At 35.1% G+C, this 16,702-nt stretch overlaps 1 protein-coding gene across 1 annotated transcript in view; it reads right to left on the minus strand.

The window, feature by feature from the left end:
• Positions 1-4,589: 4,589 nt before the first annotated feature.
• Positions 4,590-16,702, minus strand: part of SLC7A11 (solute carrier family 7 member 11) — a 60,036-nt gene continuing 47,923 nt past the window's right edge. Inside the window, exons 7-12 of the mRNA XM_015813536.1 lie at positions 14,373-14,496; positions 13,804-13,907; positions 13,154-13,250; positions 11,457-11,606; positions 8,953-9,130; positions 4,590-5,446 (exon numbers count right to left, since the gene is read on the minus strand). Of these exons, the coding sequence (XP_015669022.1) occupies positions 5,379-5,446; positions 8,953-9,130; positions 11,457-11,606; positions 13,154-13,250; positions 13,804-13,907; positions 14,373-14,496 (721 nt within the window). The 3' untranslated portion in view covers positions 4,590-5,378. The remainder of the gene's footprint in view (positions 5,447-8,952; positions 9,131-11,456; positions 11,607-13,153; positions 13,251-13,803; positions 13,908-14,372; positions 14,497-16,702) is intronic.

The following is a 16,702-nucleotide window of genomic DNA, read 5'->3' on the forward strand; positions in this document are numbered from 1 at the left end:
CAGAAAGACTGACAGAGAAAACTTTGCTAGAACCTTAGTAATTAAAATGATTGGGTAAGGGATTTGGTTTCTAGGACCATATAAATACAACTGTCAATATCTCTTCATCTTCATCTATCTTATTTGTAAGATAGATAAAGAAATTTCTTAACAGCCCAATAATTGTCTTTGCTATTCTTCTCTTTGACCCAAGCTAATGCTTTCTGAGCAGCCACATAACAGGCATAATGCAGCACATAATCTGCTTATGGGTATGGTCTTCCGCCATTTCATTTTAAGGACTAACTATGTAAATTTCATGATTTACTCTGATTAGCATTTTTGTTTCTGCCCTAAGGCAATGCATTACTTCAGAAGGAATTCAGTTGAAACTGACAGAATCAAAAACTGCTTGTTGAAATGCAAGTATCTTGAGAAATACACAGTTCTTTCAATAATTCCATTTAATTTTTAACTGAGACCTGAAAATATTTATCACCCATGCTTGCTATTTCAGAACCTGAAAAAAAAGAGTAATAGCAAAGTGGCTACTTATACATTTTCTAAATCATTTTCAAAGTACAGCATATGAGAACTGGTTTAATGTGGTTTAATGTTTAAAGTGCTGGACCAGATGTAAGGAACAAGGAGAAACAGATTTAATCTTCCCTTATTCATGGAAACTGGCAGTCACTGTTAGCCCTAGGCAGGAAGTTAAAAAAAAACCCTATCTACCAAACCACACTGGTCCGTAATCTTCAGTCATCCCTTCCTCCTGCAGTGTATTAATTCATGCTGAATATATAGTACATGGATACAAAAGGGGACAGAGACATTATATTAAGAGGAGTTTTTTTCAGCAAATTTCTTTTGAATCAATACATAAACTGATTAATAGTTTATATATTCTATATAAAGTCTGTATTCTGTAAAACCTTATACAATATAACTGTCCCCTAATTAAAATCCAAGTACATATTTTCTGTAGGAGAAAAGTTGGCAGGTTTATATCTGTCCTAGGTTTCACTTAAAACCTACAGTATTAATAATAGCCATTTATCCATTAACACCTGTAGCTAATATTCATAATCTAACACTTATAATTATGTAACCCCAAGCAGTGTTAGTTTTGCACCAATGCTTTATATAGAGTTTTTTAAAAGAAGCAAATATATACCTGCAGAGAATTAGTCAAAGAAGTCATTGAGACTTTATTTTGGTAGCGACAGATACAGTGGTGGGATTCAGCCAGTTAGCACCACTTTGGCAGAACTGGTAGCTAATTTTTGTTGCCCAGGCCCAGAATGGACTTCCGGAAGCGGCATCCACACAGAGAACTGGTTGTTTACATATTTGAATCCCACCACTGGACAGATAATTCCAGTGGTGATTTGACCCAACAACGTTTGGGTGTATTGGTGTACGCGTGCATGCACGTGCAGAAGCACATACTGTGTAACACAAAGTACATCAAAGAGAATCAGTAGTAGATAGTATTGTCAGTTCTTACCACCCTTATTCAGAAAACAATTTCTAGTAGATTGCACTTTAAGACTGTGTCAATACAAATTGTAGCTTCTTGCCATAGGAGGATTATATCTCTATTTATTTAGTCCTAAGTACATGTGGCCTGTGACATAAAATGAGGGATAGCAGATGAGTGTGTGCAATTAATTGGTTATTCCCCTCCTGCCTCAGCATATTAGAAAAGGCAGCAGTGCCATTGAATGCATTTCTCCTAACCAAGACTGCTCAGATGGAAAGAACCAGGAAGGGCATTATAGGTGTTTTATATACCATACCTCACCTTTCTTCTTAAATCATATCTTTTGCATTTTTGCTCTTCGTGGTAGTAGCATAATAATCCATGCTGTATTGTGTTGCAAAAGTTAGAGATTTGGACCTTTTCTCTTTAGTCAGTGGTTGGTGCTATCCATTTATTTACCAGAAAACGTTGTTTATCTCTTGGGTTTCATTCAGCTATACATATCTTTGCAAACTAGTCTTCTTGGGTACCTCATTAATATAGTTTTGTATTATTATAATGATTGTAAATTTTCATGTGATGGAATTATTAATTAGAATAATAAGCCTCCTGTGTGTCTTTCTAAAAGTCACACTATTACTTTACAAATAATTCAATGTGCAAAGAATATAAAATTGCACAATTAATGAAGAAGGCATTCTCTCTAAGGACATAAAGCCTGTTTTGGGGCCACTAATCTTACAAAAAAAAATGATGCCTGAAACTATTTTTCTTAATGCAATGTTGCTAAATGAAAAAAAACAAAGCAGAAAGACATTGAATAGAATGCTATCAACATCAGTTAAGTTGCATTGAATAACTTCCTGTTTCAAATATTAAAGCAAAGAAAGGAAAAGACAAAAGAGCCAGCCAGAATTATTGACATGTGCAGCTTTAGAAACTGAATAAATAAAAAAATTGCAGCAAAAGTAAGTGAAAAGTGGCCAGGTTTACAGATGATGTCAAGCCATTGTTTGCTTAATCATGATTTGTTAAGTAAACAAAATTGGGCTCAGAAAAACACTAAGCTATAAGCTAATGTATACATTTATAGGCTATAAGAAGCCCTAGTGGTACAATGGTTAAAGTGCGATATTGCAGGCAAATTCTGCCCACAACCTGGAGTTCAATCCTGATGGTGCTCAAGTTGACTCAGCCTTCCATCGTTCCAAAAATGCTGACATTGTAAACCAGAGAGTGCTGTAAAGCACTAGAGGGCAATATATAAGCCTAAATGAGATTGCTATTGCTAATGTACCAACAATAGTAGATTTGCATAATATTTTAAACAAACCACACCAAACTAGGATGGCTTAGTGTATTAAAAAGAACAGCATTGTTGTCTCTATGTCACTAAAGATAATATAACCCTGTGCCATTGCAAACTTATTTTTAACTTCTCCCTATTAAAAAAAAAAGTGTTTGACTGTGGAACACAGTAGTTTAAGACTGCTTCAGATGCCCATAATTAAGATTTTGGGTTCTGGAAACAATTCCAGGTTTTTCAAATGTTAAAGATCTAAAGCTTAATTCCAGACATGATGGCGCAGTGGCTTATTTATTTATTTATTTTATTTTATTTATTGAATTTATATACCTCCCTATCTCCCTTACGGGACTCAGGGCGGTGAACAGGCGATAATAAAAACCACAATAAATATACACAAATTTCTGTCTAAAATCAAATTAAATAACAGGCCTGCTCTAAAAATACCCCATACAAAACCCCCACTAAAACATAATCAAACTACGCCAGGCCGGCCGCACGGAATAGATGAGCCTTCAGGGCTCGGCGAAANCCAGGCGGGAAACAACGAGGGCTTGAGTGACCGTGCGTAGAGCGTCACGATCCAGAAAGGGGCGCAACTGGCGTATCAGGCGAACCTGATGAAAAGCCCCCCTGGCCACGGCTGTCACATGATCGTCTAAAGACAGCCGAGCATCCAGGAGGACGCCCAGGTTGCGGGCCCTCTCCGCGGGAGCTAATGACTCGCCCCCCATAGCCAGAGATTAATCACCCTGGAAAAGCTGGCCAGAGATTATCTGCATTCCAGCAGTTCGAGCCCAGCTCCATGAGGCGAGGTGAGCTCCCATCGCTCGGTCCCCAGCTCCTACCTACCCTGCAGTTCAAAAGCATGCAGTATTGCAAGTAGACAAATGGGTAGCACTTTGGTGGGAAAATCATAGTTGTGTTCGTGTGTGCAGAAAGCAGAAGCTAGTGCTAGACCTGGACATGAGGCAACACATAAGACCAGCAGAGGAACCCAGAAGAGCCAACAACCTGAGCGCTGCTAATCAGCTGCTGTAAACTAGTTTGCCCCCTGCAGTGCACCAAGAATAAGCACACAAGTGCTGAACAGAATGAATTTGCAATTTAGGCTGTCTGGACTGCATTGTTTCTAGCATTTGTAGATTTCCCTGACATTGTATGCCATACACTAAATAATAATAATAATAATAATAATAATAATAATAATAATAATAATAATAATAATAATAATAATAATAATAATAATAATAATAACTGAAGCTTTGATAGGTAATATACAGTTAGGACTGAATAGCACTAGATAACAGCAATGAATGTATTCTGAAGGAAATAAACCCTTCCCTTCTTCAACAGAAAAAGGGAGACTGCCTATATCTGCTCTGGGTGATTTAAAAGTACCATCAAAAAATGCTTCCATGGTAGATACACAGTACTTAGGACTACCAGTTAGAAAATATAGAACTCTTCCATTTCAAATATTTTTGTGGAAAAAATAATAGAAAAGCAGAGGAAAAACACAAAAGCCATAAACTTTTTACAGTACCTAAGTACCTAAGATAATGTATCTGCCTGCCCATATCTGTAAAACAGGGTACAGCAACTGCATCATGAAAGCTGGAGTAGATCACGTAGAGTTCAGATTTTTGAAATAAAATCTTTAAAATCCCTTATCATTTGCCAGAGTGGTTAATGTGAGTTTTAATACAAAACACCCAGCCCAAGCCATATGGCTTTTCCTTGATCAAATGCTGATCTGGAAGCTCCTCAAATGAATGGTGTATTCATGCTGATTTGCAATAACAAGGCAGTAAATGGAGAACCTCAAATAAATAGTGAATTTATGTTGATTTGCAATAAAGAGACAGTAAAATGGAGCAAATCTATCTACATCACCTCAGATACTTTTGCTATGAAGTACTTGATACTTTTACATCACCTCAAAATACTTTTGCTATGAAGTATTGACAAAGAATGCTCTTTTACCTATCATATGTACGGTATGTTCTTTAGGTGTCATAACAATTCAGCAATCCTAACCACAACTGACTGGGGGGGAAATAGAGTTGTTTTTAATGCAATAGTTTTCCAATGAACCATAAAAGTGTTGCTTTAAAAAAATGGAATAATTTTGTATTAATACAATTCTTTTACTGTTGTCTTACATCAAGTCCAGTAGGGAAAATATAATCCATTCTAATATTTCTAGCTATCATGAACATTTTTAAAACAAATGTTCTTAGTAAATATCACTATGAAAAATTAGACATCTTATACATTTAAAATATTGGAAATACCATATCAACTCCATTTACAAAGCAGAAGATAAGCACTATTTTACAACAGTTTTAAAACAGTTGCCTACAAAACTGTTGATACAGTATCAAATAACATTTTTATGTATATGTACACACATACATCCATAACAATTCCATTTAAAGTTTCCATCAAGTAACAGGCTAAATCTGATGCCCCAATATAACTTTTCCAAGTTTTCCAGTAAAACTTTTTTAAAAGCCATTTTGGCAAAAAAAAAAAATATATTGTTCATTCAATCAATGAGGATCTTAATGTTTGTCTAACAATGCAGATTCTTCTAGCTGAAGATCACAAATTTGGATTCTCTTCTGTTGGAACAACTTCTAAGATTATTTGCAATGCTGATGTCATGTTGTCTGTGAAAGAACAAAATATGAGAGTCTGTTCATGTTTACTCAGATGTAAGTTCAAATAGGTTTTTTTCCCAGAACATTTGGAATAGGATTATAGACAGAGAGAAAGAGATGATAGAGACATAGAATTTAAATGAAACAACTGACATTTTGATTCAAATCCAAAGTGTGTGTTGCACAAAATGTATATAAAAACACTCTGGTGATTCATTTTTTTAAGAATTTGAATCTTATTAAACTTTTTAAGGAGATAGCCTTTACAAAGTAATACAAAAATAAAAATAAATTAAATAAGTTAAAAACCTAACCTGGCAAATGCTTACTCTCAATAGTACATTAGATGTATTGCAATTATAATTACCTATTCCTGCTAGATTTATTTGATATAGTGTCTTTGGACCATTTGCTTTCTCTCATTCTAAACTACCACATAGGATTGTTCTTAGAATAAAAAATATTATTGTCCCTATATACTATTTGGAGTTCCTTACAAGAAAAGTAAGATGTAAAGGTAAACAAATATAAATAAAATAAAAACTGTTATTGGAATTTAGGGCAGAACTTCCTACTCTAACTGTCTAATAGCTCCCTTCTGTTCCCTAAAATCAGATTTTTACATGCATACACTAAAAATCCAGTGAGAACAACCATTTAAGAGTGCTAAGACGTTTCAATATATTTTGGTTCCAACATGTTCATTTGACACCCTTGAAAAGCATTGGTTTTAAAGTTGAAATAAATTTATTTATATTGCAATTTTGCATCTGTGAATGTCCCATTAAACTAGTTCATATGCCCTCTCCCTTACTTGAAATCATTTAATTTATTCCTGAAAACTATTTTTAGAAAAATCAGGAAATCTTTTTGATCAAATTATATTTGCATACAGAAGGCATTGATAACTATCCATATTTAAGTAACACATCTTAAGATCGAAGCCACTGATGCCTTAAGAAGGAACAAAGATCTATAGTTACCTTCATATAGTATTATTGATATCCATGAAAAAAAATATTGCTGTCTCCTTAACAAAATAATTACTATTAGAATGCCAAAGATAATATCCATAAGATGGAAGCATAGCATTCTAATTACAAACTATTTTGCATATTGAATTTAAAAGGGATTTTCAGAATCTGTATCTTTCATTTATGGTATTTATATTTTCTCCTACCAGGAAACAATAATAGTCACAGTGCTCAAAAAAATCACTGCATTGTTACCAAGAGCAGAAATCTCAAAAGTATAATGTTTTTTAGTTAAATGAAATGGTTCAACACTGGCATCCTGTGGCCATACTGATTTATGAAACCACACTCAATAGATGAAATTGTATCTATCTGATGAAAGAATAAAATACAAAGCCTCTTCTGAGGCAGAGAGAACTAACTACATAATCCTATATAGACATAAGGTTAGATAAATAACAGTGTTTCCCAACACACAAGTTTGTTTTATATTTGTTATGTTTATAGCAATTCTTTGAAGAAAACAATACTTGTAAATACTTTATAAGTATTTTATCTACATATCTACATATAAGTAGATAAATAAAGCTATGAGGATATTTTGACTATCGCACAGTAATTTATTTTATTGTAGATATTGAAAATATTAAAAATATGAAACTTTTGATATTATATATTTATACATAGTAATTTTATGCATTGATATTAATTGGTAACTATCTTTTAATCACCATTTTTGGATATCCGGTAAATATTCCATTTCACATTCTTGAAAAATAGCCCATTAGCCTGTACAACTCCTCTGTCTCTCTCTCTTACACACACACACACACACACACACACACACACACACACACACACACACACGTGCAAAAACACCATTACACAGATTTTTCTTTCTGCAAAAGCAGCAGCAACTGTGTGTGTTAAAGCATAGCTAATTAAAATTAATTGCAGCTACATTAAGGGATTTCTTTTTAGAAGAATCACAGGTACTGGGGTTTTCATTAGGACTGCAACACATAGGAAGGAATGATATGGATTATATGTTCATACCCATTATAACTCTGACATTGTTCCCCAGGCCAAAATTAGTTTTGTGGTATAAAAGATTCCTAATGGTCTCAGCTGAAAATGTTTCCTAAAATTAATTGAAATGCTGAGATTTTCACAGGAATTTCAATTGAAAAGATAGGGTCATTAGCCCTTCAAGCCCAACATCCTCTTCTGTGCAAGAGTACAAATTAAAGGATCCCTGACAGAAGATTACCTGGCTTCTGCCTGAACACAGGTAAAGGTAAATTCCCTTTATACCTTTCTTGGAAACTGGTTGTATAGTACTGACATTCTGCTGCTAAAAATTTATTTCTAATATTCAACCGGTATCTGTGCTCAACAACTTAAACATAATGCCATATCTTGCACCAAAGAGGTGTTGACTTAAGAGTAGAGAGAGAGTTTCGAAATAACTAAAATGTATCTGCTAAGTTTCAATTACAACGAAAGTGGTCCTACACTGCTTTCTGGGGTCAGTAATATATAAACCACAGGAATATATACTAAAATAGTCTCTTATCTCTGATGGTATTATCATAGAACTAAGAGTCCCGAAAAATGAGTATATACTTATAGATTGTCTATGTCCTTCCTGCCAATCTTTGGCAACCAAGGTCACTATTGTTTATAAAATCCAGTGCACTGCATAAAAATTACATTGGACTAATTCCAATTGAATTCCATAAGATCTGATACTACCTGTTGTGGCTATCTGTACCTGATGAATCACAGTAAGGCTGAAATCATTTGTCCATTAGTTCCTGGTGGCCAATAATACATAAAACTATTGATGTTAATTCAAAAGTCAATTATTGTATTAACAGGCAGAAAAGGGATTGTGACTTCGATGAGATAAATGTGAGAAAATGTCTACTGGTTTCTTCTCTACAATTCATATAAAAATAATGTACTGCAGTACACTCAAAGAAATTTCCATACAATTATTCAGTTGTCATATTATAATCTCTAATATAGTTGAAAAAAGACATTATATTTGAGAAAGTGCAGGAGAAAATATTCCATTGCATGCTTACAGGAACATATACCTACCAAATGAATTGCCTCTGTTCCCAACAAACTTAAGGAATTACCAACCAGCATTCATATGTCATTTGACAGACACACATGAAGATGGTTTTATAGCCATAGGACAACTAGAGAGCCACTTTTTTTTTATGGAAATGGGATTAGAAAGGGGAATGCAGTTGTGTTCCAAATTATAAATTGTGTGAGATGAGTTCTGTTATTTATCTCGAATTAAACTAACACAATGATACATCAGATTAAGAAAGATAATAAATTATGTGACATGAGAATAGTAAAGGTATGAAAAAATAAATTATATGCTCTAAATTTATTCATTTTTTATAAAAATAAGATTAATAATAAGAATTACCTTGAGGTAACATGGGCAGCCTATAAATTTTATAAATAAATACATAAATGAAAATACAAAAATATCAACTTTGCTCAACATTCACTCACCTAAAGATCTCCTAAACCATGTTGGCTTCTTGTCCCATATAATAAAGAGGTAGTAGGCAGGAATACCCGTCATTGTAATTACAAAACCAATGCCAGTATTAACCGGATCAGCATAAAGTGACAGTGCAACCATGAAGAGACAGGTGAAGGAAAACAGAGCAGGAATAAATAGTGGCACCTGGAAAACATTCCAAAAAATTACTATTATAAACTTGGCTGTTAAATGTCATTAGTATTTAATATTCCATGACAATTAAAATATAGTGATACTCTATAACTTTGTAAAAAATTGGATATTCAGGAAGACCAATGCAAGTGGCTATTAAAAGAAAAGGAAACTAAATGCATTTTTATTCAACATGCATCAAGGTGGTGATTTAATTAGTAACATGTTCTACACCATTGTCAGTTTTCTCAGTGGAATAAAGTATTTGATCTGGTTAAAAATCAGAGGATACCTTTAAACTGGTGAAAGAAATGCCTATGTAAACTAATACCTTCCAAGCTATGCTGGCTATCAACTGCTGAATACAATTCAAGCTAACTGTGGTTATCTATAAAGTCTTCCACGATATAGGGTCTGGATATTTGCAAGATCATCTCTTTTCAATTGTCTATTTAAGACCCGTCTGAGTTGGCATGCTCTGGATCGTAATGTCATCTCATGTGAATTGGAGAATTCTTTGTAGTTACATCTGCCTTTTGGAACAGCATCTCCCCTGAAATTCACATGCCTTTGAGCTTGCTGTCTTTCAAGAGGGCATTTCAGGCCAAGGTCTTCACACAGAGACTGGACTAGGCAATGTGTGATACCACTAATTGCTATATAATTGTAACTTTATGTATTGTATACTTTGTTTTTTCCTTTATAGTGCAGTTCTCTAATAATGTTGTTTTGGAATGAATGTAAGTCACTCACAGTCATTTATGGGTGGACAGTCTTAGAAATTGATTAAATAAATAAAAAATAAAAGGGGGTTGTATCAATTCATGAAGACCAGTTCTGACATTGGCTATTAGTTTTGAAACTCTGTGTTATCTCTACACCTGAAGCAACAAGTTCAAAGGTACAGTAGAAACAACAGTGGAAGAGAGGCTGCATCTGTGTCTTGCTCACATATACCACAAAGGCATCTGCACTGTGAAAAACTAAATGCTTAGTGTCATACATTAAGGCTAATCATATGTTCTCACAAATCTGTGCAGACTGTATATTGAAGGCTTATATAATTTTCTTTTCCTAGCACTTTTTTGCTTTGCTATTCTACTATTAAATGATAATAAACAAGCAATGGCAATCAGAATGTAATATTTTAAAACTGTCTATTTGAATCAGTCTTACAATGAAACAAGATTTTCAGGTCTATGATTTAAAACTCTTTACTATGCAGTATATTGATTAACTTCCCAGCTACCCCAAATCAATATATAATCAGGTAAAAGACTGCCAAATTAAATGGCATTTTAGAAATGAATAACAAGTTCTGATAGCAAGATGTACTTATAATATTCCATACTACTTTATTCACAGAAATACAAAATATTTTAAATTTTTTTAAAAAAACTGGAATACATTTTAAAATAAAGGAAAACCTACAATATCTAATTAAACAGTTCAGTTTTCAAGAATGATGTAGTGTTCATTACTGGCAAAACAAAAGCATTTTTTTAAGATTTTATTTTAGATATTTTTATCCTGCCTTTATTATTTTTATAAATAATTCAAGGCAGCAAATATACCTAATACTTCTTCCTCCTCTTATTTTCCTCACAACAACCACCCTGTAAGGTGAGTTGGAATGATAGAGTATGATTGGCCCAAAATCACCCAGCCAGCTCTCATGCCCATAGCAAGACTCATACTCTCTTGGCTTCTAGTCTGGCTCCATAACCACTAGACCATTAACAATAAAGTCCCAATGAAGTATTGAAATAAATCTAAAATAAAATTAAGGGGAAAATAATTTCTGTATCATGGCACAGTATAAAACAATGAGCAAGATATTACTGTATCAAGTAATATTGAAGAAAATATGTTCTTTGACTGGAAGGACTAGAAACTGTGTTCTTTAACCAACACTTAAATCATTTAAGGTCTAGCTGTGACACCTAATCCCTAAAAGCAGAAGCTGAGAATCAATTCAGGCAACTGCCATATGACACAATGACTGAAATACTGTTAATAGTTTTTAACAATTCTTCATAAGTTTGATGTTGAAGGATGTGACTACATTTGCTACTAAACCTGTTTGGCTCCCAAACTTGGTTATTACGATAGTTGTGTTGGACATTGTTGAAGACAAGAAAGTAGCCTGCTGTAGGACTGGTGGCATAATACCATCTTGTTTGGGGCTGTCAGGAGATATTTTCAGAGAACTGATAAATTCATATGAATAAATTCATATGTATGAGCAACCAGAAATAATGATATTTTCATTAGGTGATCTCTTTTTAAAGATAGGGCTTGGGTTGAACAAAACCTGTTTATGGAAAACCATGGTTACCTTGAAAGGACGAGGCATATCAGGACGTTTATATCTGAGATAGATCATCCCGGCAACTGCCAATCCTATAAAAAGCCATCTTGCAAAACTGAGGAAGTTCAAGAGGCTTTGGAGATCACTGGTGAAGAGCATGATCATAGTGAGAGGGTGCTGAAAAAATAATTTAAAAATAAAAAAGCTTCATTGGTGCACAAGTTGTTGCTTATTACAATGTATTGGATCCACCATAAACCACGTTGAATTTCCCCCCCCCCTTACTAAAAAAAATCAGTTAATCCACTTTTTGAGACTATTTTAATAGAAGTTCTAACATTTTCTCCAAAATCTTTGCCACAGAAAAATATTATACACTAGACAATTGATATCCAAAACGACTGGATCTAGAGATGACTTCCCCAAGAGAAGAGCATTAGCAATATCACTGAACTTGATCCAATCATCCCAAAGGAGACTGGTTGAGTGTGAATGCAGTCCATTCATGGTGAAGCTCATACTGTCCAGGACCTGATCCAATTCCTCAGAATTCATGAAATAAAATTGATGACAGATAAGATTGCAAGATTCTATCTTTGTCATGTCTCTTATCCTGCCTGTATGAAGGCCAAACCTCAATAAATTTGACCAATGTTATTAGTGGAAAGTTGCCAAATTTTTCAGTGGCCTTTTGGTTGCTCTTGTTTGTCACCTTCTAATAGGGAGTAAATCACACTAAAAGGACTGCTGAGACACAGACTACTGATGCAAAGGACAGAAATGTTTACTTCCCTAATCACCACAATATAAACTTGGATGTGAGCTTGTACCCAAGTTTATTTCTGATCTCTCTCCACTGACTGGTAATGAATAATTAATTTTCTAATATTACACTGTTTCTACAATGAGATACCATACAGTGGCTATAAGAACATCTGACCCTATTCTCTTCAGTCAATTTACTCTCTCTTTATACAGTCATGAAAGAAGATGTTTGTACTGCAACCAGATTAACTTATACATATAAGTGCTTATTAAATTCACCAAAACTTTTCTAAAAGATTAGGGCTATCCAGCTTGACAGGACTTTTGTATTGTTATTGGATTTGATAGTTGTGACAGTGAGAAAGCAGTATGTATTCTTCCACTTATCCAATTGCAAGTTCTGTAGTACATTTTCATTGTCATCAATAAAACTGTGATTCTTTATCCAACATGACACCTCATTTCAGCATTGCAGATTGGTGATATAAAAAAGGTAGTTATATACTGTACATATGTATATAAATTACCTAGAATTAGCACCAGAAAAGGAGGGCTAATGCTGTTTATCTATCACTGCTGTTTACATTTTCTTCAAAATATCTAGAATGTAACTTCAGATCTTCAAAACAGCACATTAGCATATAGCCAGTCTTTAGACTTTCATTAGTCTGCTTCCTATCTAGGAAGAATCATTCCACTGAGAGTTTAACTAATCACTCTCATTCAACCTTCAAATAAAATACATCAGTCTGATTTAAGTGCTAGCCTTTGAGAGTTAAGGGCAACTAGCAGAAAGTTCTTGAATACATCATCTCATTATTTATTTTCTATCCCTCCAAACATAGTGAAATGGAAATAAATAACCACATTTCAAGTAGTGTTTAAGTTACATTTGAACGCTTCCGAGCAGGACCATGTTATACAGTCTTGATAAATAGCCATTTGTTTATATGATTTACCAAAACAATGACAGCTGGCAGAGGAGTGTGCTTGCGAACATGAATCATGGAAAGAATTTCTGGAAGGTGACCCTCACGGGATGCAACGTAGAACATCCTGATGGGAAAATGAATTTGGACAGCTTTTAAAGATGCTCATTACCAAGATTAATTGAAGCAGTTCACCAGAGATACAGAATACATTCAAAGTTATCCTCAATAGTACTATTTGTTTCTATGCAATACAAGCATGAGAAGCTGAATTAAATAATTTGAAAAAGCAAATTTAGAAGCTTGGGAAAAAAACCTTCTAAAACCTATCTTGAACCTACATCTTTGTCAGCATTCAGAAATAGGAACAGTTGAGCACTGCTTTATTTTACCTTTCCAGATAATTTATACAAGTATTAGTGAAGTATTACCAGGCAATGGGAACAATAATAAATCTATTTTAAATGGGAATTGTGCAATAGTATGCATTGTTCTACAGATTTCATTCATTTTAGTATTATATTGTGCTCAGTGGCAGCTAAACCAGAAGGAAAAGTATAATATTCTCTCTGTATTCAATTATTAGGCGACTATGAAGAAATAAATCTAGTAAGTATGCATGTGTGTGCATGGATATACACACTTTTATTTTGCCTTTTATTTGCAAAAGAATAACTTACCTTGAAACTGCAAATATACCACCATTCATAGATCCAAAGCAAGAAAGTGCAACAAAAATAGGAACAGCTAAGGAAAAATTTCCCAGTAGACGTTCAGAAAAGGTCTAAAAAAACCAGAAAAAAATTACATATATATATTATCTGATGACGAGGGAGTTAATGAGAGTATACGGAGGAGAAACAGGAAAGGGCTGGGTACTAATGTCAAGGATAAGCCAAGAACACAGCTTAATCAGCAGGGACCAATGACACGGTCCAGAAGCCAGATGCAGGTGCTGGGTAATCTTATATAGGTTGCTCCCATTGACTAGCTTTAAGAACCCTGACGATGTCGGAAGTTTCCGATGAAAGCTCGGTTTTATTTAAAAACAATCTAGTTTTGATTTTCCTGGTGGTCGAGATTTATTTGTTTTGCGACATATATATACATATATATATGTATATATATAACATACATATATTAAAATATAGATCCTAGAAATGTAGTTCTTCCCTTATAATCAAAGAATTTATTTTCAATATATTATAATGTACTCTAATTTCCTATATGTATTTTTATCACAACTTACCACTGCCACTGCCTTGGAGATTAGCATATCCTCAGGGCTGAGAGTTGTAAAATAGGCCACATTAGTTAAGACGTAGCCAACTGTGACAATAACCATTGATGTGCAAATGGCAAGTGGCACATTTCTGAAAAACAGAAAGAAATTGAGCATAATCCATCTGCACATAAAATAAAAGCAATTTGGTTAGGAAATATATTTGATTCATGCTGTATCATTTTCACTGATCTTGTTACATGAAACCTGATTGCTTACAACATTATACTGCAGGTCAAATTAACTTATTTCTGTGTTATAGATAACTGCTAACTGGGTAAATTGCAAACAGTAAGCAAATTCTTTCCCCATTCTGTTTGCAAAGTCTGAAACATGATGCTTTCTTTCCTTACTCTACCTTTACTCTAAGGCAGCCCAGGAGCCGGATGCGTCATATAGAGCCACGCCCATCAGGCTCCGTAAAAGCAAAAAATGTTGCGATACATCACAATACATATTGTGACATGATCGAATTTCACACCCGTGCTTTAAGGAAAAGAACTATTTTAGGCAAACATTGTAAGCAAGCCTTATTAGCCAAGGCATTCACTATTCAAACAGTGATGCTGAAAGTTGCATTTATCCTCATCTCTTTTTAATTTACAGTTGCATAGAAATTGTTTGAGCCAGTGGGATACACTATATTCTGAGCCATTCTGGACAATTATCATCAAATTGTAACTTAACGTATATTTTGAGATCAAAGTGGACCCCTGGATTTTCTTAGGCAATTCATTATCTGGAAAAACAGTGATGGATAGAAATCTAGATAATTCAAGATAGATTGTCGCCACAAATCTGAATATAAACTATTCAAACAAGGAATTACAATTTGACAAATCCAGATAGATATCAAAATATATTATTATTTTAAGATACAAAAGAGAATGTAACTAGGAATGTTTCCAAACAAATTGATTCCTAGCTTCTTATTTTTGAAATGAAGACATGAATAAATTTATTAAATTAAATTCATATATGAAATTTTTGAAAGAAGGCTAAAAATGTTAAAGAAGCATTAGACGTAACTCAACATGCCCCATTTGAATGACTCAGGAGAGCAAGAGTAACATTTTAAAAATAGGGTGAAATCAATCAACCATTAGATCTTTTCTTCAGTCTGATCTTGCAATTCACCAAATTCTCAGTCAGTGTTTTCTTGCCTCATAGAATATTTTGGGTTTTATATTTCATACACACCTGGTTGGAGAGGGTCACCCTACCAAATCCTGTAATTAAAACTTAATGACTACAATTTTCACCACAAGAGCTAGTCTTGAATAATGGCATAATTACACATATTAGAATTGTTAAATTACAGTCTGAGAGAGCAGAAAAAGCAAATGTTGTATCACCTTATTTGTCCAAACTGGTTATTTTTCGCTTCTTCATCCAACTTGCTATAATAAAATTCTAGCTAAATCCAACAGCAGCTGAATAAGGATAAGCAACTGCAGAGACTGATAGATAGGATAGCTTTTGTACCCTAGATAAAATAGGGTAGGGCTGTGGTGGCAAACCTATGGCATGCATGCCACAGGTGGCATGCAGAGCCATCCCTGTGGGCACATGCACCATCGCCCCAGAGGGACATGGGGCCGGGCTGCTCCCCTCCCCCTCTTCACATGTGCCAGAGCTCTCACTCTCTTTCTCTCTCTGCACTGGGAGTCAGGGAGCAGCTGCAAGAGCTGGGTGGGGAGAGGGGAGAAGCCAGAAGCGGTGTAGAGAAAGAGGTGTCGAGACAAGCTCAAGGGCCAGGGGGGGGAATGGAATAAAAGATCGCTCTTGCCACGATCTCCCTTCTGCTGGCCACTGGGAAGCCTGGTGGCACAGCTTGGCACGGCTACACTGGGAAACTCCAGTGCCCTGGACTTGCAAGTGAGTTTCGGCGCTCCCCGGGTTTTAGTGCTGCAACGGGATGAAACTCGCCAAAGTGCTGAGTTCTCTTTGTGTGGGTTTGTGTTGCCTTTGTGAGAATGGCTGCTCCCCTCTGCCTTCCCATCTCCCCTTAGCTAAGGGGTGCTTTGGCATGGGCAGCTGGGAGAAGGGGAGGCCCGGCTTCTCTCAGGGGGCCAAATTAAGCACACATTGGAAGGGGAACCTCTGAGTCAGGGGCAGCCAAAGTTAGCCCTCCAGCTTAGGAGAAGAGCTCCTTCCTTTCTGCATGGAACAACTCCTGCCTCCCACAGCAAAACTCTGCAGGGGCGAGAATCGCAGAGTTTAGGCAGTGAGTAAAAAGTGCAAGATGATCAAAAGCCCTTCTTAAGATTTTAGGGGGGGGCGGTAGAGGGGGGGAA

This window comes from Protobothrops mucrosquamatus, unplaced genomic scaffold, assembly GCF_001527695.2.
Source record: "Protobothrops mucrosquamatus isolate PMUCROS unplaced genomic scaffold, P.Mucros_1.0 scaffold163, whole genome shotgun sequence".
Taxonomy (NCBI): domain Eukaryota; kingdom Metazoa; phylum Chordata; class Lepidosauria; order Squamata; family Viperidae; genus Protobothrops; species Protobothrops mucrosquamatus.